General features: G+C 47.5%; 1 protein-coding gene and 1 non-coding gene across 2 annotated transcripts in view; both read right to left on the minus strand.

Annotated features, from left to right (window-relative positions):
* LOC142583732 (disintegrin and metalloproteinase domain-containing protein 10-like) overlaps positions 1–16477 on the minus strand; it is a 41251-nt gene extending 24774 nt beyond the window's left edge. Inside the window, exons 1-4 of the mRNA XM_075694220.1 lie at positions 16456–16477; positions 15422–15569; positions 4159–4277; positions 1953–2209 (exon numbers count right to left, since the gene is read on the minus strand). Of these exons, the coding sequence (XP_075550335.1) occupies positions 1953–2209; positions 4159–4277; positions 15422–15569; positions 16456–16477 (546 nt within the window). The remainder of the gene's footprint in view (positions 1–1952; positions 2210–4158; positions 4278–15421; positions 15570–16455) is intronic.
* On the minus strand, positions 5153–5225 carry TRNAS-UGA (transfer RNA serine (anticodon UGA)). The gene has a single exon. It is a non-coding gene; the product is annotated as a tRNA-Ser (tRNA).
* Positions 16478–26908: the final 10431 nt, after the last annotated feature.

Raw genomic sequence — 26908 nt, forward strand, 5'->3', positions numbered from 1 at the left:
ACCTCGTCACCGTTCCCAAAAGAGGTGATACAATGGTGCATCTAGTTTGCTACGTTCCAGTAGAATGTGCGTCGCTCCTAATCTTATTTCGCTACTAACGAAATTCATCTTCGAATTCTGCGCAGGCAAGACATATTCGTTTGTTAGATACCTGGAGAAAGAAACATCGATATGGTTGGCCACCATTCTTCCAAGGGCGATTCAGCACGCGTTTATTCAAGCAAGGGTTGGACGACCTCCGATTTAAAGAGCCCCTTCTTCCCGTTTACGACTGATAGTAGTCGTGCCGAGGCACAACGGCTAGCTAAATGAGAGCGCTCCGTGGTAAGTGGTAGGCAATGCTATGCTCCTATTTCTGCAGTGTTGAAGCGTGGAGGAGGACAACAACACATATTTAGATGGCCCACTCTCATAATGGGCTTTCTTTGAATAGATTGATGAGAAGACTCCTGAAACGCTTTCACGTCAGCTGGGCAAGTTTAATGGCACCATACACTTAGTGAAATGGAAACGTGCTGGATTTGCGCAATTGGGCATTTGTTCTTAGTATGCTACCATGTCATTTAAACATGTACAACATTTCACGTGGTTAGCAATATTAAAACACATTTAGTCTCAACTGGCAACACTGCGAGCGGACAGCGTGTAGTATGAAAAAATGTCGTTATTTGGCCCAAAAGGCGAAGCATCGATTGCGATAGTAAATTAATGGACAGCTACATGAAGTATGGATAGTAGTTCTATCAGCCGTGTAAACTTGTAAAAATTGGCTCACTAATTAAATTAGAAAGCACGGTATCACGAGTGGACTAGCAAACACGAACACATCTTTCTTAATGACCGCAAAAACTCGCTGTCAAAAGGCCGAAGTGAGGAAGTGCGGCAGCATCAGCCAGCAAATTGACCTTCGAGCTGCCTCTCAGTTTAACGCAAACTGAACGGCCAAAACACAGCGCACACGAAGCTATCAGTACTCGATGAACTCTGTCGCCCATCGCAGGTCGTTTTGAAGATGAGGCCCACGCGCGGCCGCGCCATGCAGAGCAGCCGCTGTAGTGGAACCCCCCTTTCCTTCACCTCGGTGCCTTGCGCGCGCGACCGAACACGGCGCGCTTGCCCCCCGCTTTCCTCCCTCGCGCGCGCGACCAAACACGGCGCGCTCACCCCCTGCTGTCCCCCTTTGCACGCGCGACCAAATACGGCGCGCTTATCCCCACTTTCCTCCCTTGCGCGCGAGAGATTCAGCCACCATCGTCGGTTTAAACTCGAACGCTTTCACTCGCACATAAAGCATACGGCGCGCGGCGACGATGTTATCGCTCTCGATCTTTATGCGGAACATCAGGGCGGTGGCAGAAATGAGCCTGCAGTGTCCATATATTTGCTATCGCAATAACAGCTAGAAAGACACAAACAACACCGCAGTTTTATCGTACACGGGACGGATGGCTAAAGAACGAGAAAGAAATAAAGGGAATATATAGGACATTTCTCAGTATTAATCAAGCAAAGATTGTTCTCCAAGAGCAACAAATTGAAGGCTTCTTTACACCAATGCGACCAGTGTATAGACTAGCTCCTACGACTAGTATTGTGTAATATATTTCCTCTGAATGATGCCAACAAGTCCGATGACTCTTTATGTTGGCAGTCGTATTGGCAAGTATAAAACTGGCTCAAATCCTCAACAAACAAAAATACATTAACGCTTACGTGGAGCAGCGGCTAACAGTCAATTGGCGCAAAGCGTCTAAGAGCTCTTTTACTAGACTAACAGTTCAAAAAACGAAAAGCGCTGTACCGAGTCTCTCATAACCTGTCTGTACGCTTGAATGATGCCATCCCCACTTCCAAAATAACATACTTAGCCGCACAGTAATACGCGCCCCCGTTGTACCATCCATTACTATTATCGCACTACTATAACACTCGATCGCGAAGCAATAGTTTACCTTTGAAGAAGCCTCGCGATGCTGGTGCAAGTAGGCATGCGTGTCGGTTTGGCCGAGGTCTTCCACGCCGCACAAGGCGCTGTTTCCCATAGTGACGTCACGGGCCGAGTAGATCACCGAGTGGAACGGCGCCGGTTTAGAGACCGCCAGGAACCGACTGGCGCGCTCAACGTAGAATTCCTCGCCGGTGGCCAGCACAATGCGGCCGGTGAACACGCCGTCAATGACGGCTCCTATGACGTGGCTGTTGTCTGCGCCTGAGAGTGGAAAACACACATCGGCTGATGGATTCTAGGCTTCAGCTCTGCTTAGTTTTGCGCGGTACGTACATGAATTCGGAACCCTGATACCACACGGAAATAGCATGTACCACCACGTGGAAACAGGCATGCTCGCGTGCGTTGGCACCAGATAATTTATCTATTTACCTTCCTTATATATCATATTGACCGCAAATAAGGACGGGGACAGCAGAAGAGAACACAAAAACGACACGGGCGGCTGCCCGTGTCGTTTGTGTGTCCGCTTCCGCTGTCCCCGTCTTTATTTGCAGTCAATACGATATGCAGTCACCACCAACCAGCCCAAACTGAAGTTGTTCTGCACCTTCCTTATCCCTACTCTGTCAGATTGTGCTTACTCGCCGATGATCTCGCCGATGCTTCATACCATGAGGTAGCATACAATGGTTTATTGGCCAGTTGCTTGCTCCTAAGCTGACGTACTACGTGACACCAGTAATTAAAGTGATGTTCCAGATCCGCGCTGCCGTCGTGTGTGTGCAGCGTTAGTACTCTCAGGTCCAATATTGCACACTTGTAATATACACAAGAAAGTGTGCGAGAGAATGGGCGCTACAGTGGCTTAATTTGTAAAGCAACGCACGCGTTAAGCGGATAATGTTCAGCTGCCACCAACGGCAAGTTGTCTTTCCGTCTACTTTCATTATCCTCCCTTATGCTTTCTCTGAATTCACTATCTGTTATATTTGAGTGGTTGTAGCTAACAAAGGATAGTTTCTCGATCCCACTTTTTCTCCATGCCTAACCCCACGAATAAAAGCAAATGGAACCGAAGAACTCTATTTTTTGTTAGCTACGCGTACGTATATATATATATATATATATATATATATATATATATATATATATATATATATATATATATATATATATATATATATATATATATATATATATATATATATATATATATATATATATATATTTATAATGAAGAAAAAGAGTACGACGCAATAAGCACAGTACATTTGACTGACGTTTCGGCTGGTCCACCAGCCGAAACGTGCTCATTGAACGTACGTCGTACTCTTTATATATATAATAGCAAATGTTTTGCTGTTGCGTGTGAACGGTCTGCTGACTGTGGCGTCACAGATGGACCGCGAAGCTAAGCATAGTATACCGCATATAGAGCCGAACAGCAAAGTAACACGTGGTCACGGACGATGAGCAAAACCGCATAAAGAGTATTTTCAATGTGCGTTACTTTTTCGGTTACGTTAGCCACTTATAGCACTCTTTAGGAGACGCTGGATGACAACGACTTTCCTCTTTCAGTTCATGCGCGGTACGCCAGCTCAATACCTTCCTCTTCCTCCCCCCCCCCAGCATTCGCCATTACTCTCATGCAGTACATAAGCTTGCCTGGAGTTTGAAACTCAGCTATAGATATGGTACGATGACGTTAGAACGGCTAGAACATTATAACTGCTCTATTGCGACTATCACGAAGGGAGAAAAAGCACACAAAAAGCACGTGGCGTCGACAATGTAAAAACATGTGAGCATTTTACATATGGACATCGAAGAGAGATTTATATCAAACCTCAAGTTCCTTATTTTGCTGCTTGGTTATGACCAGAAGTGCTCATCAACAAGTTGTAATCTACGGGTCACTCAAACGGTTAGACTGAAGGAGTAGTCTGTCACTGAGCTGCGTGGGCCAAAACAGGCTACTCTTTTGGTATGTGCTTTTACGAGCTGGAACGCTCGTCACGAAGCTGTAATCAAAGAACCACATAAGCGAGTATACCGAATAAGTAGCCTGCCATGGGCCTGTTTCATGACAGACAGATTCTTCGGTATTCCGTCTGTGACCTAAAACGCTCATAGCCAAGTTGTAATCTACCGACCACATAGAGGGGTTTACCGAATAAACAATCTGGCATGGACATCGCACTCACCCACGACGTAGCCAGAATAGATGTGGTCGAGGTTGGCGTTGGTGGCACCACGTCTGGTGACTAAGACGAAGTCATCCGAGAAAGAGGAGCGGTCACGTGCAAGGCGCAATCTAAAATCTCTGAAACGAAACAGAACGAGGAGGTCGGACCCGTAGCATTTCGACGAGAGCACGGCAAAAACTACATTTTGTTTTTTGCTACCATGAAGTTTTCTGAGTGTGTGATTTTAGCCACAACATTTGCTCAATGTAAAAAGAAAAAGAAAACGTTTCCGAGACCCACAAAATTGCCTATTTAGGTTAATCGGAAATGCTCATAATCTTGCCCGAAACACGTGAGCGTGGCCTTATGGAGACGCATATTCAGAGGTGGCAGGCACCAGGACACGCACACAAATACACGCACATATATATATATATATATATATATATATATATATATATATATATACGTGTGTGTGTGTGTCATAAGAAGCCAACAGACACGAAGGACACAAATGGGAAATTGCTTCTACTTACTAATTGAATTGAAGAGATGATAAATTAATCACAATGAAAGAGGATGAGAAAACAACTGACCGCAGGTAGGATACGAACCCACGTATTCGCACTACGCGTGCGATGCTCTTTGCAATTGAGCTACCGCGGCGCCGTTTTCCCATCCACTTTGTTTTACTACTAGAAAAAACCCTGGGAGCGTTGGCCAGCGCCACCACTCGCATACCTAGACGGCGGATGTGGAACCTCCTTTCTGCCGCAGGCGTCACGAGTATGTAAGCTATTTAGGTGACGGCAACTAGTCAATAATGTTGCCTATGCTACCTGAAGGCATCAATTCTGCCAGAATATATATATATATATATACATATATACATAGTCATATCATGAGAAGCCAACAAACACTGACACCAAGGACAGCATAGGGGAAATTACTTGTGCTGAAAAAAGGAAGAAACGATCAATTAGTGGAAATTTAAGTGGATGAAAAAACAACTTGCCGCAAGTGGGAACCGAACCCACAACCTTCGCATTTCACGTGCGATGCTCTACCAATTCAGCTACCGCGGCGGCGTTTCCCCCATCCACTTTCTTGGGTATTTATGTATACTAGTAGAACCCTAGGAGTGTTAGCCAGCGCCACCACTCATAGACCTTCGCGGCGGACGTGGAACGTCGTTTTTGCCGCAGGCGTCACGAGAACGTGATCTTTTTTTGGGGAAGGCAACTGGTCAATAAACCCACATATGCTACCTGAAGGCATCAATGTTGCCGGATTCGAGACCCTCGTTATGTAATAAACGAGAAGAAAGGGGGTTAACCGAGGGGCCCAATTTTTATTATTCATATCATGAGAAGCCAACAAACACTGACACAAAAGACAGCACAAGTAATTTCCCCTATGCTGTCCTTGGTGTCAGTGTTTGTTGGCTTCTCATGATATGAATAATAAAAATCGGGCCCCTCGGTTAACCCCCTCTCTTCTCGTTTATATATATATATATATATATATATATATATATATATATATATATATATATATATATATATATATATATATATATATATATATATAATCTGGCAGCACTCATGCCTGACGTTTTAGCCGGTCCTCGGGCCGTTGCGTCAGTACAGACATATGCCATAACTGCAGAAGAGCATGCATTTGGGCTGGTTGATTCATGATTACGAGCAGTAAACAGCGCCAAACAACAGGACAAATAGAGGGACACACACTACAGCGCTGACTAACAACAAGGTTTCTTTATTCTTTCACTCAGCATATATATGCTCCACCGCTGTCTCAAAGCACAGAATCAACTAGAAGTTGATATTGAATGTGATTGTATTCTGTTGATTCGGTGCTTTGAGGTAGCAGTGGAGTATATATATGCTGAGTGAAAGAATAAGAAAACTTGGTTGTTAGTCAGCGCTGTTATCTGTGTCCCTCTCTTTGTTCTGCTGTTTAGCGCTGTTTTACTGCTCGTAATATGCCACAACCTGAGCTTTTCTTTTCTTTTTTGACGTTATACCTACGGGCCTGGCGCGAAACCCTTCATCCTGTATGCTAACTATAATCATATATATATCCAGTGATGTAGACACGTGTATGAAGCGATTTATTGACGTTTCTGCCGGGATCCGGCCTTCATCAGAATACATTGCATAGTGTCAGTACAGTTAATATACATGTGCATATCAGCCAAATGAAGATATGTTTACGTGAAAAACGAATAAAATGGGCGAATAAAATGCATCTGAATCGTTCAAAGGACAGCTGATACGTGTATAAACCGATGGCGATTGCAAACATATCATCTAAAATGCAAAGCATAGAAACGCACCGAAATGAATTGCAAAAACCAATCGCCACGTGACAACAAAACCTCACCCAATATGCGCTATGTTACCAAGCAAACACAGACACAGAAAAAGGTGAATAGTGACGCACTAGTAGAAGAAGGGACAAGTGACGGACTACAAAGACAGGCAACTCAGTTTTCCTACACATTCATTCAATCCACACGCGACGGTATCAAACTTATAGATAAGGAAGGATTCGCGGGCTTCTCTATCATAATTTGAACGAAATCCGTGCTCGCAGCTGATTGTTTACACCCAAACTTCGAAGGCGTCTCACTCATGGCCTGTCACATTCGGCACCTCTGTTACAAGCCGTCCAGTGCTACGTACAATTCTTGGTTAGACAGTGCACCCAGCAATCCACCTCAGCACTGCGCTAAGGAATCGAGCATTGAAGGCCCATCTTCTGACCCGGCGCTATTGATAGGACAGACAACGAATGGTAGTCCTTCTCCAAGGGAATCATCACCCCACAAACGAAAGACACAGGTCCATCGCAAGAAGGCTGCTTCAAAGAATCGTCCAAAGAACGCCGCAGCGATAGCTCCGTCAGCTGAACAGTCGCCTTCAGCAAAGGACGCTACAGGTTCCTCCCCGAAAGGTCCCCGCTACGAGTTTCGCAGAGCCCACATGAAAACCGTGGATGAGGCATCGGCGAATTGACTAAAGGCTGTGTCTCCGGGTAACAATATTTCTTACCTCTGTTCAAATGAATTTCTAAGGCTAAGGAAGGTTACAGAAAAAAGAATTCACCATGCTCTACAAGTAGATACGCTAAATACCTACCTAGCTGCGGCTGTTGCACCAAAGGGTCTCCGTATTGTTGTAAAACCAGCTCTGTCGGACATGTCTGAGAGCAATATAGTTAGATGGGATAACATACTAACAAATGCTTCACTACAACTCACCCGTGTCGTGTTGGATCTCTATCGTTCTTCCAGTAAGAAATTCATGAACCAAGAAAGTCAAATTGCTGCGAGCTTCAACTTGTCCTCTAGCCAATTCGACGCATTAGAGGCATTCGCAACCAAAAAAACGGAATCAAATTTACGCATTGAAAGCCAAGAAACTGTCCCGTAACGGTGTTGTGTGCCCTTCAGGAAGCCAGGACAAGGTACTCAACTCTGCCCCTTTCCAAACCAAACCTCTACAAGTACACTCCGGCACTTCTTCGTTATCCTCTGTTAGTATGTTTGCCAATCACGAGCAAAATAACATTGTTAATATTTCGGACATTCAGCTCACAGCTGAGGAGTGCAGTGTTCTACGTCGTGGTCTTATTTTTTGTCCAGCAACAGGTGGACATAATGAATTCCAACTACTGAAAGATTTGGATAATTTCGCCCGTAACTTACGCTTGCGCGAATACTTCCATGACCGCTCCAATTCAAGCGATTCGAAACACGCGTTACCCTCTGGCAAGCGCTGGGTCCCTCCTACACAGCGCGATAGATTTTTGGACATGTATATCAAAGCAGTACAACGAGACGTTCTGCAATTGTATCAAAACCAAGCACCATTTTGCCGTAACTTGTCCGCCAGCGAAATGAAAGCGCTAGATACCCTTTCCTCTCGCAAACACATCGTCATCAAGCCTGCTGACAAAGGTGGTGTCGTTGTAATAATGAACAAGTCCGACTACGCCGCAGAGGCCCACAGACAGCTAGCAGACGCGACTTTTATAAACGGCTTGATCATGACCCCACTGAGCAATATAAATCTCTGATAAAAAGCACAGCGCTACATCTCGTCAAGAAGAAAAAGGTTCATTCTCTAATTCCACTAAGTCCTGTTGCTGGTCGTTTTTACCTTTTACCTAAAATACATAAGATAGACAACCCAGGTCGCCCCATCATTTCTGGTAAAGGTACAGTCACAGGAAATTTGTCCAGCTACGTAGATTCCCTGATTAGTAATATCCCAGCTACGTTTGCTTACGTAAGAGACACTACCCACTTCCTATCAGATATAATCGATCTCATTATTCCTCAAGGTTCTCTTTTGGACACACTTGATGTGGCATCTTCGTATACTAACATTCCACATTCTGATGGCATCATGGCAGTCGTCAATTGTTACGAATGTGTATCACCCGAGAAACTCATCGATAGCGACACATTGGCAGCTTTGCTAGCCCTTATATTAGAACTAAATAACTTCGAACTTGAAGGACAGCACTATGTGCAAGTTAGTGGGACGTCTATGGGTACGCGAATTGGCCCCAACTACGCCAATATATTTATGGGTCAGCTAGAAGATAAATTTTTGCTAACCAGGACTTTAAGACCTTTTTATTACAAACGTTACATTGACGATGTTTTTCTGATTTGGCCTCATGGGGAACAGGAACTGCTTTCCTTCATATCTGACTTTAACAATGCCCATCCATCCATATCATTTAATCACACGTATTCTGCATCTACTATTAACTTCCTTGACGTCAGCGTTTCAGTGCTAAATGATAAACTACCTACGGCCCTATACAAAAAGCCGACAGATAGATGTCAATATTTGCACTTCGATAGCAGTCACGTTAAACATTGCAAGACTGGCATTCCTTATAGCCAAACCTAACGTTCTAAAGAATTTTTTCTGAGCAATCAGAGTTTCAAAAAAAATTGCGGTACCCTAAAAAGCGCTTTAGAAAGACAATATTACCCACCACAATTAATTGACGATGCACTAAAACGCGCTGACGTGCATGACCGAAGGACGCTTCTTTGCATTGCAAACAAACCGACTCCCTCAACCCAGAGAAATCTTGTCCAAACCCACACTGCGTCAGTCTCAAGTGTTTCGCATGTATTAAAGAAACACCACAATATTGTAATGCAATGTGAACGCCTCAAAAACATATTCGCTGATCCGCCTAAAGCAGTATACCCTAAAGCTAGAAATATTCGAGATATACTAGCATCATCATCTAAGACTGACTGCCCTGATGCCATCGGATGCCATCCTTGTCGAACACCGCGATGTAAAGTATGCCCCTACATGGTCACATCGCAACAGGTTACTAGTACATCTTCAAACTTTTGTTTAAAAATCAAAGGCGATATCCACTGTGACACAAAAAACGTAATATTAACGTAATATACGCTGTGCAAAAAACAGTACATCGGACAAACAGAAGGGCCTTTCAGATTCCGCTTTAACAATAATAAATCCCACGCTAACATGGTGCCCAACCTGCCCATCTCAAGACTCATTTGATAAACTGAAAGTCACGTCGCTTGAATCTGGATTTCGTTCAAATTATCATAGAGAAGCCCGCGAATCCTTCCTTATCTATAAGTTTCATACCGTACGTCGCGTGTGGTTTGAATGAATGTGTATGAAAATTGAGTTGCCTGTCTTTGTAGCCCGTCACTCGCCCCTTCTTCTACTAGTACGTCACTATTCACCTTTTTCTGTGTCTGTGTTTGCTTGGTAACATAGCACATATAGGGTGACGTTTTGTTGTCGCGTGGCAATTGGTTTTTGCAATTCATTTCGGTGCGTTTTTATGCTTCGTATTTTAGATGATATGTTTGCAATCGCCATTGGTTTATACACGTTTCAGCTGTCCTTTGAACGATTCAGATGCATTTCTTTCGCCCATTTTATTCGTTTTTCATGTAAACATAGCTTCATTTGTTTGATATGCACATGCATATTAACGGTACTGACACCACGCAATGTATTCTGATGAAGGCCGGACCTCGGCCGAAACGGCAATAAACCGTTTCATACGCGCGTCTACTTCACTGTGAATATTTACCCGGACCCAGAATTGCTTTTTACTGGTATATATATATATATATATATATATATATATTGGCACGTGTACTTATCTTTATCGGGCAACCACGTTTCGCCGCCTAACAAATGTAATCGCACAGCGTGAGACGCGCCTGCATGTATCCCAAGTTTCTGGAAAGTTATCCATGCTTCTATCCGCTGTCTGTTGTCGCCGAACCTTATGTTATCTGAGTTCATCACCTGACGCGAATAGTGTAGAACCTTGTGGTAGGCACGCGGGTCCGAACGATTAGTCTGGAACGTTCGACGACTGCTGTATAAAAGCGGACGCGCTTGACCCGCTGATCAGATTTTCGACGATCGCCGCCCGTGTTCGCCGCTATCGTTGTGTTATAAGTGTAGCCCGTTTTTGTGGGCACAGGTTTGCCCAATAAAAGTTAGTTATGTCTTTCGCAGTGTTACCACTGTGTTCTTCAACGTCACCACCACGTGACATCTGGTGGAGGTGCTTGTGCGTTCATGTACCGAACGCCCCCGCAAAGCCGCGATCCAAGCCCGAAGCCCGAGGACAAAGCCAACGTCGCCCAAGACCAGCGTGCTAGCCGCCGACTGCAAGGACTGCCCCCAGAGCACGGACATCTACCTGAGACGAGCAGGAAGATTGCCACTAAGTCCACCCAAATGGCAGCCCCAGCATCCCCCGTCGTGCTGCAGCAGCCCAGGGAACCCCCCACGTTCCGCGGTTCAACATTAGAGGACCCGGAAAGCTGGCTCGAGACGTACGAGAGGGTCGCTGCATTTAACAGCTGGAACAGCGACGACAAACTGCGACATGTCTTCTTCGCATTGGAAGACACTGCCAGGACGTGGTTCGAGAACAGAGAAGCCACCTTAACGACCTGGGACCTTTTCCAAAGCGGCTTCCTGCAGACATTCACAAGCGTCGTACGCAGAGAACAAGCCCAAGCAATACTAGAAACCCTAGTGCAGCTGCCTAACGAGACCACCGCGAATTTTACAGAAGAAATGAGCCGCCTATTCCGCCACGCCGACCAGGAAATTTCCGAGGGAAAGAAAGTCCGGCTACTAATGCGTGGTGTAAAGGAGGAACTTTTCGCCGGTATGGTACGAAACCCACCGTAGACCGTCGACGAGTTTCTTCGCGAGGCCACTAGCATCGAGAAGACACTCGAGATGCGAAACCCGCAATTCGACCGCCGCACCAACTCTACAAACTATGCCGGAGTTCAATCACTGGCCTCCGACGACCTGCGCGAGGCTATCAGGGCAGTCGTACGAGAGGAGCTTCAGAAGATATTCCCGTCGTCGCAGCCTCAAGTGGCCTCGATCGCTGACATCGTCAAAGATGAGGTTCAGCGGTCGCTTGGAGTTCCAAAGGAGCAACCTCAATTACCGGAACCCCAGCCCGAAGCGATGACCTACGCCGCCGTCGTACGCCGTCAAGGTCCTCCTCCACGACCGCGCCAGGGCCCTGTAACGCCGCAGTTCCGTCGACCACCGCCAGCACGCCCACCCGTCGCCCAGCGCAGCTACCCGAGGAAGACCCACGTTTGGCGCGCTCCTGACCACCGCCCGCTCTGCTACCACTGCAGGGAAGCGGGTCACGTCTACCGACGATGTCCATACCGGGAAATGGGACTGCGAGGTTTCGCCGTCAACGCTCCGCGCCCGCAGCAAGGTGAACGCCCTCGCGATATCGCTGACTACCTCGCGGTTACTCAGTGGAGCTCTCGACGACCGTCGCGTTCGCCATCACCAGGCCGCTACCTGTCGCCGCAGCACCGACCATACACTGGCCCAGCCCGGGGCCGGTCAGCGAGCCCATATCCGGAAAACTAAAAGCAGCAACCGATGGAGGTGAGGTTGCTGTCCGTCGAACTGACGACGATCCTCCGCCGCCGACGAAGACTCCGAAGAAACTACCTCGACGACATAACGACACGCCGCCGTCCCGACGAAGTCTGGAAGGAAAGAATGCGACGACGAAAGACGACCTGACGACGTCACATACCAGTCACAGGTCAATGCGACGCAGCCGTGATCCGACGCCAAGACCGAACTGTAACGCAAGACAAAGAACCACCGACCTCGACGTGCTTCTCCACGGCCACGCAGTCACCGCCTTAGTCGACACAGGGGCTGATTACTCCGTCATGAGCGGACACATCGCCGCCCAGTTGAAGAAAGTTAAGACTACGTGGGAAGGCCCTCAAATTCGGACCGCTGGAGGACACCTCATAACGCCGACTGGAATGTGCGTGGCAAGAATTACCATTCACGACCGGACATACCCTGTCACCTTCGTTATCCTCCAACTGTGTTCACGAGATGTCATTCTCGGCATGGACTTCCTCAACCAACACGGCGCAGTCATCGACCTGAAGTCGAAGTCAATAACTCTGTCGGAAGATCATGCGATACCGTCGGAGAGCCCTCGTAGTCACCACGCCTTGAGTGTGCTCGAAGATCAAGTGAGCATCTCGCCTCGCTCCCGCATTGTTATTTCGGTCGGCACCGAAACACCCGCTGACGTAGAAGGCGTCATCGAAGGCGACCAACGTCTACTGCTCCACCGTGAAATTTGCGTCGCAAGAGGGATGGCTCGACTGCACGGAGGAAACACGAAAGTGTTGCTGACAAACTTCAGCCAGGAGTTCAAGCACATCAACAAGGGCACGACGATCGCGTACATCGAGGAAATCCTGGAAAAGAGCAAAGCATTTGTCCTCTCGGATTCCGCCGCATCTACCCCGACGACCATGGTTCCCGAACCAGACTACGACATTAATCCAAGTCTCCCCGTGATTAAGCAACAGCAGCTCAAAAGTCTGCTCCTGCGATACAAATGCTGCTTTTCGACGTCATCGAGGATTCGACAAACACCAGTCGCCAAGCATCGCATAATCACCGAGGAGTACGCTCGACCACTCCGCCAGAGCCCTTACCGAGTTTCGCCGCGAGAACGCGAAGCTATAATGAGAACAAGTCGACGAAATGCTGCGCGACGACATCATCCAGCCGTCGAAAAGCCCGTGGGCATCCCCTGTTGTCCTGGTGAAGAAAAAGGACGGAACCCTATGTTTCTGCGTCGATTATTGTCGTCTGAACAGGATCACGAAGAAGGACGTATACCCCCTCCCACGGATAGACGACGCATTGGATCGGCTCTGCAACGCTAAATACTTCTCGTCAATGGACCTCAAGTCTGGCTATTGGCAAATAGAAGTCGACGAAAGAGATCGCGAAAAGACGGCCTTCATCACCCCAGACGGCCTCTACTAGTTCGAGGTTATGCCATTTGGACTGTGCTCGGCGCCTGCAACGTTCCAGCGCGTGATGGACACGGTTTTAGCAGGATTGAAGTGGCAGACCTGTCTCGTTTACTTGGATGACGTCGTCGTCTTCGCCGGAAATTTCGACGATCACCTGAGGCGGCTTGTGACAGTACTAGAGGCCATCAAGTCATCTAGGCTCACTCTGAAGCCGGAAAAGTGCCGCTTTGCTTACGATGAGCTTCTGTTCCTAGGCCACGTAATCAGCAAATCGGGTGTCCGCCCAGACCCGCAAAAGACAGCTGCCATCGCCCAGTTCCCGCAACCCATCGATAAGAAGGCAGTGCGTAGATTCCTTGGCATGTGTGCCTACTACAGGCGCTTTGTCAAGGACGTTTCACGCATCGCTGAGCCGTTGACACGTCTAACTAAATGTGATGTTGAGTTCAAGTGGGAAACGCCGCAGTCCGACGCATTTGAAGAACTCAAACGACGCATGCAATCGCCGCCGGTACTTGCGCACTTCGACGAGTACGCCGATACAAAAATCCATACTGACGCCAGTAGCCTAGGCCTCGGTGCCGTTCTAGTCCAGAGGAAAAACGGAGTCGAACAGGTGATAGCTTATGCTAGCCGGTCGCTGTCAAAAGCGGAAGGCAACTATTCTACGACCGAAAAGGAATGCCTCGCCATCGGTTGGGCTACAGCTAAATTTCGCCCTTATCTATATGGCAGGCCATTCAAAGTCGTCAGCGACCATCACGCGTTGTGTTGGCTAGCGAATATAAAGGATCCTTCAGGACGACTGGCGCGGTGGAGCCTCAGACTACAAGAATACGACATCACTGTAACCTACAAGTCCGGACGAAAACACTCCGATGCCTATTGCTTATCACGCGCCCCCATTGACCCGCCGCAGCAAGATGACCAGAATGACGACGCATTCCTTGGAATGATAAGCGCGGAAGACTTCGCTGAACAGCAACGGGCAGACTCGGAGCTAAAAGGCCTCGTCGAATATTTGGGAGGGCACACCGACGTTGTCCCCTGGGCATTTAAGCGCGGATTATCTTCCTTCACGCTTGAAAACAATCTACTCGTAAAGAAGAACTTCTCACCAGTCCGCGCCAACTACCTTTTTGTTGTTCCGTCGGCGCTGCGTCCAGAAGTACTGCGCGCCCTACATGTATGTATGTATGTATGTATGTATATATATATATATATATGTGTGTGTGTGTGTGTGTGTGTGTGTGTGTGTGTGTGTGTGTGTGTGTGTGTGTGTGTGTGTGTGTGTGTGTGTGTGTGTGTGTGTGTGTGTGTGTGTGTGTGTGTGTGTGTGTGTGTGTGTGTGTGTGTGTGTGTGTGTGTGTGTGTGTGTGTGTGTGTGTGTGTGTGTGTGTGCACGCGGCGCACGAACGGTGTTAAGAGTGTTTACATACTAATTTCGTAATTAATTAGATATGAGCTGATGAACAGCATTTCGGCATGTGTCACACAAGAGCAGAGCAGCCCATAATATCGATTGGTGCAAAACGGGGACTGCTACTGCAGCCAGCAAAGTGGAGGATTCCACCCATTTGCAGGAACCCCCTGATGCCATAGTAATGTGGCTGCGGAGGCCCCATTTACCGAACCCGTAAATTGCTTCTCGATTACAAAAATAGATGCCTTCTAAACGTGTTGCAAACCTGAATGCGCGACTGTTTGTCGACGCTTCTTCGGTAATGGCGGTCGTCAGGAAGCAAGAAGTGCTTATAACTGACATGCAAAGTTTTTTAGACCTCCTCCGATTAACTGCAGTTGGTGTCATGTTGACAGTGAAGAGCTGCCCATTGAAGCTGTCACGTCAATATCAATAATGCCAGTTACCTCTTGTGAGCTCTAAAGGTGAACTCCACGCTGTGGGTGTCACGGTGCTCCCTGGAGGCAGAGCGCTTACAGCGAGCCTTTCCTGTGACGTTGACAGGCAGATACGAAAGCGGCTCGTAGTAGCGCACGAATGGGTTCAGCGGCCGAGCTGCAAGCGGCGAAACGACAAACGTCTTAAACCTTGTAACCGTACAGGCGCAGGCACGAGAATCGATGGTGCGAATTTTAATCGCGAACGTAACGAATGGGGATGGGTAGCAATTTTTAATCGCTAAAGAAACGATCAATATACGCGGACATGAGAAAAGCATTCAACGCTAAAATATCGGAGTCAGTTATGGACCGCAGCCAACAGCCGTACAAACAGTTTGCAACGCAAAACTGCGGGCCTTTTCGCGGCTCTCGTGGCGTTTATATCTATAAGCTTGGTGGGGTGCTCGACTTTTAATCCCTGCAATAAGAGATTTCCGGATAACCACAACTTTGCTTTCGCTGCTCCTTGCGGAGACTTACAAATTAATTTTGTCGAATTGCCAGCAGACTCTTCGGAGAGTATGGACTTCTTTGTACAATTACGCGATGACTAAAGCAGCCGTGGTCCACGCGCAACACAGTGATGAAAATTGCGGATACAAAAACCTCGAAATGTCGATCGTTGCCGCACGCTCCCGAAAGCTTGACTGCATTGCGAGAACACAAACCGAGCTGTGCCTCAAAACGACCAGGTTTTTTGCCTGAAAAACTGTATGCGTACGTCCTTATCGATTACAGACAGTATGCCTGCTTTGTAACTCAGTGGCTATGGCGGTACGCTGCTGCCCTCGAGGACGCGGGTTCGATCCCGGACTCAGCGGCCACATTCCGATAGGGGCTGAATGCAGAAAAATGTGTTCATGTGTCATGCAGTGGGTGCAGCACGTTTTAGAGAACGCGGGGCGGTCAAAATCAATCCTGAGTCCCCCTACGGCAAGCCTCAATAATAGCGTGGTTGTGACACGTAAAACCCCAGCATTGTGCATGTCTTTCCAACTCACCGGTGCATATCTCGAACGCCATGTCGGCCAATGTGACCAGTACGACGTAAAGGACGCTCAGCTTGGTCATAAATCGCAACAACGGTTTTCTTTTTCTTGCCCTTGTTTCCTAGTGAGCAAGAAGAAGAACCTTGGACGCACAGAAAACTCTTCTTCTTCTTCTGCTTCCTCTGCTTCAATTTTTATGGTTCATACCTACACCGGTGCTAACGACGATGTTACAGCTTGCATAATTAACATTGCCGTACAGGGGACGAAATAGAACCCTTCTGCCCTAAACCACGCAGAAAATTCTGCGCGCCTCACCTGATAGGGGCCATATCCTGGAGGCACACCTTGTTCTGGCCAGCCGGCTATCACCCATTCCTTGACACGGAACAAACATAGGTCAAGCAGAGTGGCTGATGCGACGTCTACTGCGCTCACAGGAGGGTACTCCACTGCTTCTAGCGAAAGGACGTCCCCTGGAGGCTCGATGTTCTGCTGACCTCCGGGTATAGGTAGTTTGCTCAGACAGTCAGCATTACTGTGATGTTGCGCCTTTCTATACTCCAGCTTGTTATAATAAGCAGATAACATGGAAGAACAACGCAACATGTGCGGTGACAGAATCACCGGGATGTCTTTCTCTCATTGAAGTATGCCTAGGAGCGGCTTATGATCAGTAAAGATGCAGAATTTTCGCCCACAGAGATGTTGGTGAAATGGACGAACGCTATAGACAATAGCCAGAGCCTCGCGGTCAGTGTGGACCTTATTGCGTTCCATCTTGGTCAGTGTTCCTGACGTGCAACAACACGTTGCTCGAGCCGTTCAGCATCGCTGTGAGCTAACACAGCTCCCACTCCCACGAGTGATGCACCGTAACAGAAAATTAATGGTGCATCAGGATTGAAGTGCGCTGCAAGTGTCTCAGATGTGAGGAGCATGTTTAGGCCTTCGAAAGCTCGTAGCTGTTCTTCGCGCCACTTCCACGTACTGTCGCAGTCCCGCGGGTGATACAACACTGCGGCAACTTCAGAACGGCCCCTTAGGAAGCGATTGTAAAAATTTAATATACCTATAAAGGCTTGCAGTTCCTTCTTGTTCTGTCGTGCAGGTGCTTTGTGAATAGTATCGACCTCAACTTTTCGCGGGTAAATGCCCCTTGCATCTATCCGGTGGCGCAAATATTCCAGGCTCTCTTTATAGAACTGGCAATTGGCGCCTTGAACACACAGTATCGCTTCTACAGTCGGTTGAGAACATCAGTGAGGGCCTTGTGGGGCTCCTTTGCAGTTTCGCTGGCAACCAGGATGTCGTCGAGATATGCAGCTACCTGGGAAAACCCTGCAAGTACTGTATTCATTGCTCTTTGAAATAGTCCAGGTGCCACCGGCACACCCAACGGAAAACATCACACTTTCTGCAGGCCCTTTACTGTATTTATTTTGAGCAATTCTGCTGAAGCATTATCCACCACAAGTTGCTGGTACGCTTGCGTCAGGTCAATTTTTGAAAAAATACGGCATTTCCCCAGATTTGCGAATAGCTAGTTACTAGAAGGTAAGGATAAAGAACGACAGAGAGATGCAGATGAGAGAAAGACAGGTTCGCCACAGGGTTGGCCCATTCAGAGTATTGCGCCGGCTGCTGAACATCTTCACGTTATAATTTGTCCAGCTCAGTAATTACGTCATCCTTGAGAGCTAAACGAATGCTGCGGCATTTCAGAAACTTTGGTTGGGCGTCCTGCTTCAGCTCAATGTGCACTGGCGGGAAGGCGCCGCCTGGAAATGTGTCACTGAAGACGTCCGCAAAGATTTTGATAACAGCTTCTGCACTTGGGCTGACGCTGTGAAGCCCACATACATTGATATTCAAAACCTTGTACCAATCAAGGCCCAGAAGTGCGCTACCATCGTTCCTTACGAGTAGCGGAAGCTGAAGGTCTTGCTCTTTGAACTTGACTGGAACTGTGCCTTTCCCGACAACGCCCAGTCCTTCCTTGGTCCAGGTTACGAGCTGAGCGTCTGCGTCTTCTAGCTTAATTCTCGTTGCCACTTACAGTTTCCTGAACGAATTTTGGGTTGTAATGGATCTAGCTGCTCCTGAGTCCACTTACATGGGCACTTTTTCTTTGGCAATGCTTACGGCAAGGATAAACTTGGGGCAACCGCTGGTCACTTGACTAATAGTAAGTAAGCCCTCATACTTGGTTTGCACTGAACTTGAGATATTTCCAACTGATGGTTCACTTGCCCAGCTTTTTCTTCTGGCAGGCTTTGGCTAAGTGTCCTTTCCCGGAACAGTTGAAGCACACTGCGCTTTTGAACTTGCAATGGTACGCAGCATGTTTGCTCGAGCCCGGAAAACACCACCGTTCCAACTGCTCGCCTGACGCCTTTTTATCCTGCCTTTTCTTGTGCTGCTTCATGCGTTGCATGTCCACTTCAGCTGATATGCCTAGGCCTTCCTGACGCTGACTGTCCGTAATTCTTTGGTGTTTTTCAGTACACTCGGCTGTGACTGCTAGATCCTAGGCAGTCCTAAAGTCAGGTAATATATTATCGGCCAACAAGGGTTGCGGCACTCTGCTGTCCGAGATTCCAAAAACGAACCAGTCCCTCAGTATCATGTCAAGAGGAAGCTGCTTGTCACTGAATGCGCAGTTCTTGGCTAGCTTACGTAAGACTGTAACGTAGTATGTGACAGCTGCGCCGTCTTGCTCATCTCGTTTCATAATACGTACCGTGAATACAGATTGGGTGGCGTCGGGCTAACGTGGTTCTTCACGCCTTTGACGATGACGGTAGTCAGCGTTCGGCGGTCTAAGAGGCCTGACGAAGGTAGCTATCAGAGAGTAGGTCTCCTCCTCACAGCGGCTCAGCAACGCTCACCTCTTGTCAGCATCTTCCTTGAGCCATTTTAGCTGCGCAACATAACTCTATACGCTAGACATAATCTTCCCATGAAGTTTTCCTCTGTGTGAAACTCGCCGATACGAATGCCGAAGGCAATCTTGCCGGTGACGTCCGTCCCGCAGGGGCTCAACCCTGACTTGTCGCCACCTACATGGACGCAGCAGCAGCTTTTGAAAGATTACCTTATTGCACGAAAAACACGAGTGAGACGGACATGCGCAGTGGATTCAATGTTGAGTCAATTCGCGATATCATCACACCTTGTAAATGACTTTTACGACGGTACGTATTTGTCTGATTTCGTACGCATTTGTACGTATTTGTACGTATTCGTACGTATTGATACATATTTGGCTTGGCTTGATGGACTCTTTTTGTTCTTACGTTATATATGCTCGCTGCTTGTCGTTTCCTTGTCAAGCCCAGTGTTCCCTTCACTTCGGTATCGACACGAACAGATTCCGCAGGCTGCAACATTTGGACATTACTTACAATGTAAGACGATAAGGCCCATGGCGTTAACATCAAATTTCGTGAAATTCATTGAAAGGATGCTAAATATTTCTGCGAAATATTTGCTTAATGAGCGCTCAATGCTGAGTCCGGAACGAATTGCTTTCAGATATCCCTGAATCAGTTTCGGAACACTGCCTTTTAAAATACATTCAAGCATGGATTTGAATTTTTGAGGAACAGATAATTTCATTGCTTCCAAAGGGACATTTCCTCGGCCAGATACGCGCAGGCAAATAGCGTTCCGCAAGAGGCTGATCATCATGATGATTAATGGAGTTTATTGGTGCGAGGGCCGGATATGACCAAAGAACACCAAGGCGATGATAATGAATTTGGTGTTAGTAGATGAAGCACGGCTGCATAGACGCATAGAAACATTCGCTGAAAAGTGCGTATGATATGTGGTTTTTAAAATATGACAAAAAACAAATAACATGTGTTATGAAGAAAGTAAATATTACGGAGAGTTGACATACTGAAGTACGTTGGTGTAATTAGCACTTCTGCTTCAACAGAGCGCTCAAGCATAAGGACCTGGGATCATGTCTCATACAAGAAAGCTACTATCGCAGCAGCAGCTTCTGGTAAGAGGATGCGCTAGGACGCTCGTGAACTTATAACGTCCAATAAGTCAATACGATGAGCAAAACGTGAACAAGGTGAATGCAGGAGCCAACGTTTCGACCAGTGGACTTGTCTTCTTCAAGGCGACATATGCTTTCCTCGCCATAGTACATATAGGTGGGGTTCTTCTAAAGGGGAGGGGTGTGAGGCGGGAGCGCCTGGAAACGAGGGAAAGTGTGTTAGCGTGTCGAATTAGTAAAGGAACGCTGTGTACAAGGTCAAAGCCAGGACCCCCCTCTCCTCACCCCAGTCTGTCAACCCACGCGCGTTAGCCGGCGTGTCAACGGCGTCTGACACGCCAGCTGACAAAAAAAAAGAAGAAGAAAAAGGAGGGAAGAAAAAGGAAAAGGGGGGGGGGGGCATACGCCAAGAAATCACACTAAGTGTTGTTGCCTATAGCTTGAGGTTTAGCATAGCGAATAGATTCTAAAGGTCCCTTTGAAACGTTTATGCCTATTGGTTGCAATGTCTTGAACTTATGGATAAGGTATGATTCTCTGTATTTTCTTTCTCGTTCAGAACGGGAATTTGACTGTAAGATGTAGAGTTGAAGTTCATCAAATTTATGACCTGGTTGGTTGAAATGCTCGGCGACGGCTTTGGGAAGCTTTTTAGCTGTGTCCGCGCGATGTCCGTTTAATCTGACGTTCATTGATTGTCCTGTTTCACCGATATATTGTTTCTTACAGAAGGAACATTCAAGCATATAAATCACATCCGAACTTGTGCAAGTGAAGCTAGATTTGACTTAATGTGTATAATTATTTGCGGTGCTTTTAATTTTAATGTCACTTTGAAGGTGCCTGCAGGTTTTGCACCTAGGGCGACAACATGCTTTTATTACGGGGGAATGCTGCTGGCTGACTTTTGCGTGCACTAACATGTCCTTAAAGTTCTTGTTTCGGCGGTAGGTAACCCTGGGTACATCCGGGAACGCTTTTCGCAGACGCTCGTTACTTGATAATATTGGGTGGTATTTTCTTAGGATGTTGTTTATGTTTGGGAGTGCATTAGATTATTTTGTTATAAAGGCCGGCGGTCTGTCAGATTCTAACGTGGGCTGTCTCTTCGCCAATTCCGACTGTCTCTCCAATCTTGACGCGGTATCATAAGCTCTATCGAGAGCAACTTGGGGATAGTTCCTTTCTGCTAGCGTTGATCTAAGGTCATTTAGGTGGTGGATATAATCGTGGTCTTCGCTGCAGATTCTTCTTATACGTTTCGCTTGTCCGACAAAAATTCCTTGCTTGCAATGTCGCGGGTGATGACTGTTGTAGTCTAAATATTGCTGGCTATCTGTAGGCTGCCGGTAAAGTGTCGTTCTCAGTTTCCCGTTTTCTATGTAGACCGTCGTGTCCAGGAAGTTGACCTGACTAGGAGAGTGGTGAGCAGTAAATTTAATACTCGGGTGAAAGCGATTGAAATGGCTAATTAAGTTGGTTAAGGCGCTTGTGCCGTGTTTCCATATTATAAGTATGTCGTCAATGTAACGAAGATAGGTGTGGGGTTTTAAAGGGTAGGATTTCAGCAGGTCTGCTTCAAGCTGTCCCATGAAAATGTTCGCATACGTGGGAGCGAATGGCGTACCCAGGTCAACTTCCTGGACATGACGGTCTACATAGAAAACGGAAAACCGAGAACGACACTTTACCGGAAGCCTACAGATAGCCAGCAATATTTAGACTACAACAGTCATCACCCACGACATTGCAAGCAAGGAATTTTTGTCGGACAAGCGAAACGTATAAGAAGAATCTGCAGCGAAGACCACGATTATATCCACCACCTAAGTGACCTTAGATCAACGCTAGCAGAAAGGAACTATCCCCGAGTTGCTCTCGATAGAGCTTATGATACCGCGTCAAGATTGGACAGACAGTCGGAATTGGCGAAGATACAGCCCACGTTAGAATCTGACAGACCGCCGGCCTTTATAACAAAATAATCTAATGCACTGCCAAACATAAACAACATCCTAAGAAAATACCACCCAATATTATCAAGTAACGAGCGTCTGCGAAAAGCGTTCCCGGATGTACCCAGGGTTACCTACCGCCGAAACAAGAACTTTAAAGACATGTTAGTGCACGCAAAAGTCAGCCAGCAGCATTCCCCCGTAATAAGAGCATGTTGTCGCCCTAGGTGCAAAACCTGCAGGCACCTTCAAAGTGACATTAAAATTAAAAGCACCGCAAATAATTATACACATGAAGTTAAATCTAGCTTCACTTGCACAAGTTCGGATGTGATTTATATGCTTGAATGTTCCTTCTGTAAGAAACAATATATCGGTGAAACAGGACAATCAATGAACGTCAGATTAAACGGACATCGCGCGGACACAGCTAAAAAGCTTCCCAAAGCCGTCGCCGAGCATTTCAACCAACCAGGTCATAACTTTGATGAACTTAAACTCTACATCTTACAGTCAAATTTCCGTTCTGAACGAGAAAGAAAATACAGAGAATCATACCTTATCCATAAGTTCAAGACATTGCAACCAATAGGCATAAACGTTTCAAAGGGAGCTTTAGAATCTATTCGCTATGCTAAACCTCAAGCTATAGGCAACAACACTTAGTGTGATTTCTCGGCGTATCCCCCCCCTTTTCCTTTTTCTTCCCTCCTTTTTCTTCTTCTTTTTTTTTGTCAGCTGGTGTGTCAGACGCCCTTGACACGCCGGCTTACGCGCGTGGTTTGACACACAGGGGTGAGGAGAGGGGAGGTCCTTGCTTTGACCTTGTACACAGCGTTGCTTTACTAATTCGACACGCTAAAATACTTTCCCTCGTTTCCACGCGCTACCGCCTCACACCCCCTCCCCTTTAGAAGAACCCCACCTATATATACTGTGGCGAGGAAAGCATATGTCGCCTTGAAGAAGACAAGTCCACTTGTCGAAACGTTGGCTCCTGCATTCACCTTGTTCACGTTTTGCTCATCTTCTTGAATTGCCATCTCCCACATTCCCCGTCTTTTCCCAATAAGTCAATATTACATAAAAAGTTTAAAACTTATTTATGTTCAAAAAATGGTTGTGATCCAAGAATCAATGCTGCATGAAGGGGAATGTGCCAACGGTGTGAGTGGAAAGTGTTTTTTTTTTCTTTCAGTTTCTGCTTCCCGACACTCCAACAAGACGTGGAGGACTTAGCATTAGGCCACATTTATGGCAGATAGGAGATTCATTGCCAGCCAAAAGATGGGAATTTGCACATTATTTGTGGCCTCCGTGAAGTCCACAGAGAAAACGGCCTCAGTTCGCCGTATATTCGTGGTTCGTGGCCAGTTTCCTAAGCACGGCTTAATTAAGTGGAGCATGTTTGGCACTGGACTATCTCACATTCGTTGCCAATAACTTCAGTTTTTTTGTGCAAGAACGGTTTTGAATTTATGGTAAAGATAGCTATGTAGCAGTTTCTACCTTTCCTTGCTGTGGACGTGGCGCTTTAATCTGTGAGCATGTTGACTGCAATCCCTCGGTTCTCAGGCACCAGCATATCATGACATGTTGGTCTGATGTGTAGGTTGTACACAGGAGTGAATAAAGATCAATTATTACAGGATCCCTATGCCTGTTCAGAGACACTGAAGCTTTTACGAGGCTTAACGAGTATGTAAATATTGTCACGGTGCATTTGGACAGGACCATGCGAGCTAGAGAGAGAGGAGGAGGGAGTGGTAAGCTGTCTACTGTACCAGCCTGCGCCTTTACCGCTGACTGTTTTCTATATAAATAGTTATACATACTTTTGTGCGTCGGGTTTCCTCTTATTTTTCCTCATAATATTTGGTGGAGTTGGGGGGTAAGGACTCAGAACGGAGCTTCGCAGTGGCCACCGCTTCGGTTTTTCAGTGATGTCGCACGAGACGGTGCCTGGTTCGGCAACGCCTGCGTCGACTGTCGTACTCACACATCCGGGTGATCCGGGAATTTTCTGCGGAACCGATGGCACCGACATCGAAGACTGACTGGAGGTGTATGAGCTAGTGAGCAGACACAACAAGTGGGATCTCACGGTGGTGCTGGCGAACACAATTTTTTACTTGGCGGAAACATCTCGAGTGTGGTTCCAAAACCACGACGAAGAACTCCGTGACTGGGATACCTGCAAGCAGAAGCTGCTAGATCTCTTCGGAAAACTACTGGGTCGGAATGTCGCCGCCAGGAAAGTTGGCGTCAAGAGTGCTGACGTTCACTGAGGGTTACGTCGCTATATGTAAGACGTGATCGCACTCTGCCGCAAGGCCGACTCTAAAATGCCCGAGTCTGAGAAAGTCGGGCATGTCTTAAAGGTATCGCCAATGACGCCTTCAATCTGCTGATTTGTAAGAGCTGTACTTCCGTCAACGAAGTTATCACGGAGTGCAAGCGCTTCGAGCAGGTGAAAAGCCGTCGTATCTACCAGTCATTTCCATGGCTTCCCAATACGGCTTCAACGTCGTCTTCTGAAGACCGACAGGACTCTCCTGCGCGGCAGCAGCAGCATCCTTGACGAATACTGCTGACGAATACTGCACCGTGAGCTGGAAGCCATGTGTCCCGCGGCTCTGTACCCACCTATCAACGACACGTGCGCTCCTGTGGTTACCCTTGTTCGGGCTACTGTGCGCCAAGAACTCACCATAGTCGGATTTCAATCAGTTTGCACTATGGTCCGTTCCCGGCTGACCGAACGTCCTTCGCGCATGCATAACCAAAATCAATGCGTCCCTCCAGGTTCTCGCAACACGGCAGAGTGGTGAACACCGGATGACCAACCTATTTGCTTCAGTTATCACAGCGCCGCTCATGTCGCCCAATATTGTCGCAACTGCTGGTCCTCGATGCCGTTCTCGAACAGCCCTCGTCCAGACGGCCGTTTTCGCCATGTCGAGCCGCAAGCCGAGCCGAACCTGCACGCCACAAACGACACGACCACATGGCGCCGTTTTTAAGCGTCGCCCAGCAGTCACAAGTCCCGTTCGCCGCAAAGTCGTCGCCCGTCGTCCAGGTCGCCCTAGTCCCGTCGCCTGTCGCCGTCCTTCCGACCTGTGCGCGTACCTCCGCGTCACGGCTTGTCACCCGTTCGTCGTCGGCTCAAAGTCGTTCACGGAGCATACAAGCCGGTTGCTCGTTCCGTACTCAGTCGATCACAGTGAAGGAGCCAGAGGCGGGAAAAAGCGAAAAAAAATATTTACAAGCTGACAACACAGAAGTTAAACGATACACAAAAAAACTCAAGAAAACTAACAAACATATACCTAATTTAGATCAATGATACAGGCAAAAGAAATACAACGAATGCGTTACCAGGGGATATATAAATTAACACTACACAAAACACACTTAATGGTGGTCAACTAAACAAAGTTCAAAAGAAAACAAATGATGGCATACGCATGGCCGGGCATCAGCAGCAAGTCCATAAAGCGTGGATTTGACGGCAGAGCTTTCCCGAAGAACGCTGATAAGCCGATCTCGTTGCGATGGATGCGATTGCTGGACTGGGTCTCCTGGGAGTCTAGGTCTGACATGTTCTCTCGTGCAGGTTAAGCTAACTTCAGAGGAACTACCGTGAGCTTCGTTACAGACGTTGGTTTGTGGTTTCTTACACCAACCAGTAACTCGCAGCTCAGACGTGGCCAGGCGGTCCAGGCGAGACTGGATGGCACTAGCTCCTTGACGCTCCTCAGCAGATCGTAGGCTCAGCTTCTAGGCTGCTTAGCTCGGTCTAAAACCTGCGTTTAAATAACTTCTCCTTTCCCTGTGTTGGGGAACGGCAGATATTGGCGACAATCCAATCAAGTTCACCCAGTTGTATCCCGGCTCCTCCTAAGGTCTTGGCCACGCCCTTTTAATCAGAGGCGAGGGAACGGATGATTCCCGACTGCTGTAGAGGTCGCGCACTTGTATTGCACCACACACGCACACCCTTGAGTCCGTGGCGGTCCACCAGTCTTCGTTCACAAACACAGCAGAAACTATGACAGCCGGTCCTACGGCCCTGTCGGCACACATACACTGTCAGCACTTCATGGACGCAGGATTGCACAGAGACACCAGCTATTTCGGAGTATTCGTATCCCTACTTTCTTAGTAAGCTTCTCAATGCACGCGCGGAGCAGATAATGCACACGGGTTCCTACAAAAAACCATCGTGCCGTCACTGTCGCGCCGGCGACAGAAAGAGAATAATCTCTAAACCTCCTTCGATTTCTTTCGCCCGCTTGCCCGAGTGGCCGACAATAACCGTCTAGCTCGCCGGTTCCTATTTCTACGAATTTTGGACGCCAGGTAGCGCCCAGCAGTGCGGACGCGCTCTCAACGGCTCCGTCTACGATTGTATCCTGTTGCGGCCAAAATCAACGGGCGACTCCCGAAATTGCACCAGATATACCGGAAGGCGTAAGGATGTCGCCGATACCAA

The sequence above is a fragment of the Dermacentor variabilis genome, chromosome 5 (assembly GCF_050947875.1).
Source record: "Dermacentor variabilis isolate Ectoservices chromosome 5, ASM5094787v1, whole genome shotgun sequence".
Classification (NCBI taxonomy): domain Eukaryota; kingdom Metazoa; phylum Arthropoda; class Arachnida; order Ixodida; family Ixodidae; genus Dermacentor; species Dermacentor variabilis.